The following is a 3,540-nucleotide window of genomic DNA, read 5'->3' as shown; positions in this document are numbered from 1 at the left end:
CACGCAATACGTGACAATACACGCACACGCAAAAAATATGCCAATAAAACTCTGCCCAATAAATCTCTGCCCGCGTCCAGCACAGATCCGGAATAGCGGAGTTCATGAAAAAGTTAAAAATGTCCTTGGAACACTTTGAGAAGAGAGACGCCAAATTTTCACCTGAAGAAGAAGAAGAAGAAGAAGAAGAAGAAGAAGAAGAAGAAGAAAGAAACACAGATCCGCAAGAAGAAGAAGAAGAAGAAGAAGAAGAAGATGAAGAACCACAGATCCGGAACAGCGCAGTTCATGAAAAAGTTCAAAATGTCCTTGAAACACTTTGAGAAGAAAGAGACGTCAAATTTTCACCTGGGATGAGAAGAAGAAGAAGAAGAAGAAGAAGAAGAAGAAGAAGAAGAAGAAGAAGAAGAAGAAACACAGATCCGGAACAAGTAGAAGAAGAAGGAGAAGAAGAAACACAGATCCGAAAAAGCGGAGTTCATGAAAAAGTTCAAAATGTCCTTGGAACACTTCGAGAAGAAAGAGACATCAAATTTTCACCTGGGATGAGAAGAAGAAGAAGAAGAAGAAGAAGAAGAAGAAGAAGAAGAAGAAGAAGCAGAAGAAGAAGAAGAAGAAGAAACACAGATCCGGAACAAGTAGAAGAAGAAGGAGAAGAAGAAACACAGATCCGAAACAGCGGAGTTCATGAAAAAGTTCAAAATGTCCTTGGAACACTTCGAGAAGAAAGAGACATCAAATTTTCACCTGGGATGAGAAGAAGAAGAAGAAGAAGAAGAAGAAGAAGAAGAAGAAGAAGAAGAAGAAGAAGAAGAAGAAATTCTCGCAAGCAAGGACACGAATAACACTTTCTGGGAATCTGTCAAGATCCGGTGGCGCGACAACGACAGCGCTGAAAATTGCATCATTTCTCAAGGCGTCCGGACAACTCGACCATCCATCTGCCCCTCCAGGGATTGTCGGGGGCCTGGTGGGGGGGGGGGACAAGGGGAGGAACCAGGGGTTGGGGGATGAACTCGTTCCTGGCTTTTATTTCCAAAGGAAGAAGAGAACGAAAGGGAGAAAAAATTTTGAAACTTTCTCTGACAATCACCTTCTGGATATGCCTTCCAAAAGTTAAAAGAGAGAGAGAGAGAGAGAGAGAGAGAGAGAGAGAGAGAGAGAGAGATATATATATATATATATATATATATATATATATATATATATATATATATATATATATATATATATATATATATATACAGTATATATATATATAATATACAGTATATATATATATATACATATATTATACATATATAATATATATATATATATATATATATATATATATATATATATATATATATATATATATACAGTAGAGAGAGAGAGAAACGAGGTACATATATATATATATATATATATATATATATATATATAAAGAAATATATATATATATATAGATATATAGAGATAGAGAAGAGAGAGAGTGGGTGTGTATTTTTCAATTCCGTTCAAGCTGAAAAGCCATAATTTTCACAGCACCCCAGCAATCATAACAAAAGGAATCCCTTTTACAGAAATTTGTGAGAAAATCCTTCAGGACGCTATAGCGTTTATCTTTCCTCCGCGAAATGACAAACGAGAAATCACTAGTCTAAACTGAGAATACCGTGACTGGTTTGTTCAAAATATGAAAATATTTGTCTAAGACCGTATATGATTCTACAACTCCCCAATTTCTATTTTGTCACCGAACACGGTAATGTGCAATATTTATTAATCTCGTTTAAAATTAAGTAATGCTTCCTATGAGTAAAAAGCCGCTATAATGTAAATGAGAAACTGTATTTTTCCAAAATACAATAAAGGTTAAAAAAAAAGGGGTGAAGTTCCCTTTTTTAACCTTTTTTTTATTTTGGAAAAATACAGTTTCTCATTCACCATAATGTAAATGAGAAACTGTATTTTTCCAAAATAAAAAAAGTTAAAAAAAGGGGGTGAAGCTCCCTTTTTTTTATTTTTTTGTATTTTGGAAAAATAGTTTCTCATTTACATTATGGTGAATGAGAAACTGTATTTTTCCAAAATACAAAAAAGGTAAAAAAATCGGGGGGAAGCTCCCTTTTTTTTAATCTTTTTGTATTTTGAAAAAATACAGTTTCTCATTCACCATAACGTAAATGAGAAACTATTTTTCCAAAATACAAAAAAGGCTAAAAAAAAGGGGGGAAGCTCCCTTTTTTTAACCTTTTTTGTATTTTGGAAAAGACAATTTCTCATTAACATTATTGTGGCTTTTTATTCATTATTTCCAGTCACAATATAGTGATGCACCATAGATAATGCTTCCTATGTGAAACCCTTCGCCCAAATCAGCTCGTAATTCTTACAATTTTCCCATTTTAATTTCGCTAAAAAAAATTTATCACAAACCAATTACAGTACACAGCAGCATTCTCCCAGTACAGCGACCTCTGAAAATAATATACAAGTTATTCTCTCGTAACACCGAAATAAAAATCAGATTCGTTCTCATGCAAAATGGCAAACGATTTGATACCCTGGAAAACTAGCATCGACAGATAATTTAGTGTTTAAAATACACGCGGTATTTCAGTCCCGAAACTTTGTAATATCGCAACACAAATATCAGAATGGAAAAAAGCTAATGTTTTCGGACCGCCCGCGTTCCATTTTTGAAATGACGCTAATTTTCAAAAGGAGAATTTACGGAACAAAACGCTCCGGATAAAAAATGGAAATGATCGTTCGATAAATTTCACTTCTTTTTTTTTTTTTTTTTGAAAGGGTTTGTTTTCCATTTTTGCGCACAGAACACGTGACTTTTTTTGCAGTCAACAAATTTATGGATCAAGCAGCCACCCATTTGGGGGTTGTGGGGGGGGGGGGGCCAGAAACAATAGCTTGCATCCATCAGTACACTCATTTCAGGTCAGCCCTACAATTACAGAAAGTATTCATGCATAACATATCGAAAGACAGGCTACTTTACAAATAAATATAAATATAACACAGAATATTCATCAATATACCTAAAATTTACATGTATGTCTACGCGTGTGTAAATATATATGCATATATATACATATATACATATGTATACAAATATATATATATATATATGTTTAAATATATATATATATATATATATATATATATATATAAATATATATATATATATATATAAATATATATATATATATATATATATATATTTATATATATATATATATATATATATATATATATATATATATATATATATATTTGCATATACATATGTATATTTAAACATATATATATGTATATATACATATGAATATATATACATGTATGTATGTATGTATATATATATATATATATATATATATATATATATATATAATATTACACCTACTACGAGCATTCCTCTGAGAGAGAGAGAGAGAGAGAGAGAGAGAGAGAGAGAGAGAAAGAGATACAAAATTATGTTTCAGTCAAACAAGTAAATTGAGAGAGAGAGAGAGAGAGATTCAAACTTAACAATATACG

The 3,540-nt window shown here is 31.9% G+C and overlaps 1 protein-coding gene across 1 annotated transcript; it reads left to right on the top strand.

The window, feature by feature from the left end:
* The first annotated feature begins 353 nt into the window (after positions 1–353).
* Positions 354–845, top strand: LOC136846917 (uncharacterized). Its single transcript, XM_067118170.1, has one exon. The coding sequence runs from the start codon at positions 354–356 to the stop codon at positions 843–845; it is 492 nt and encodes a 163-aa protein (XP_066974271.1).
* Positions 846–3,540: the final 2,695 nt, after the last annotated feature.

The sequence above is a fragment of the Macrobrachium rosenbergii genome, chromosome 16 (genome assembly GCF_040412425.1).
Source record: "Macrobrachium rosenbergii isolate ZJJX-2024 chromosome 16, ASM4041242v1, whole genome shotgun sequence".
Lineage (NCBI taxonomy): Eukaryota > Metazoa > Arthropoda > Malacostraca > Decapoda > Palaemonidae > Macrobrachium > Macrobrachium rosenbergii.
This window is presented reverse-complemented; position numbering and strand designations above follow the sequence as displayed.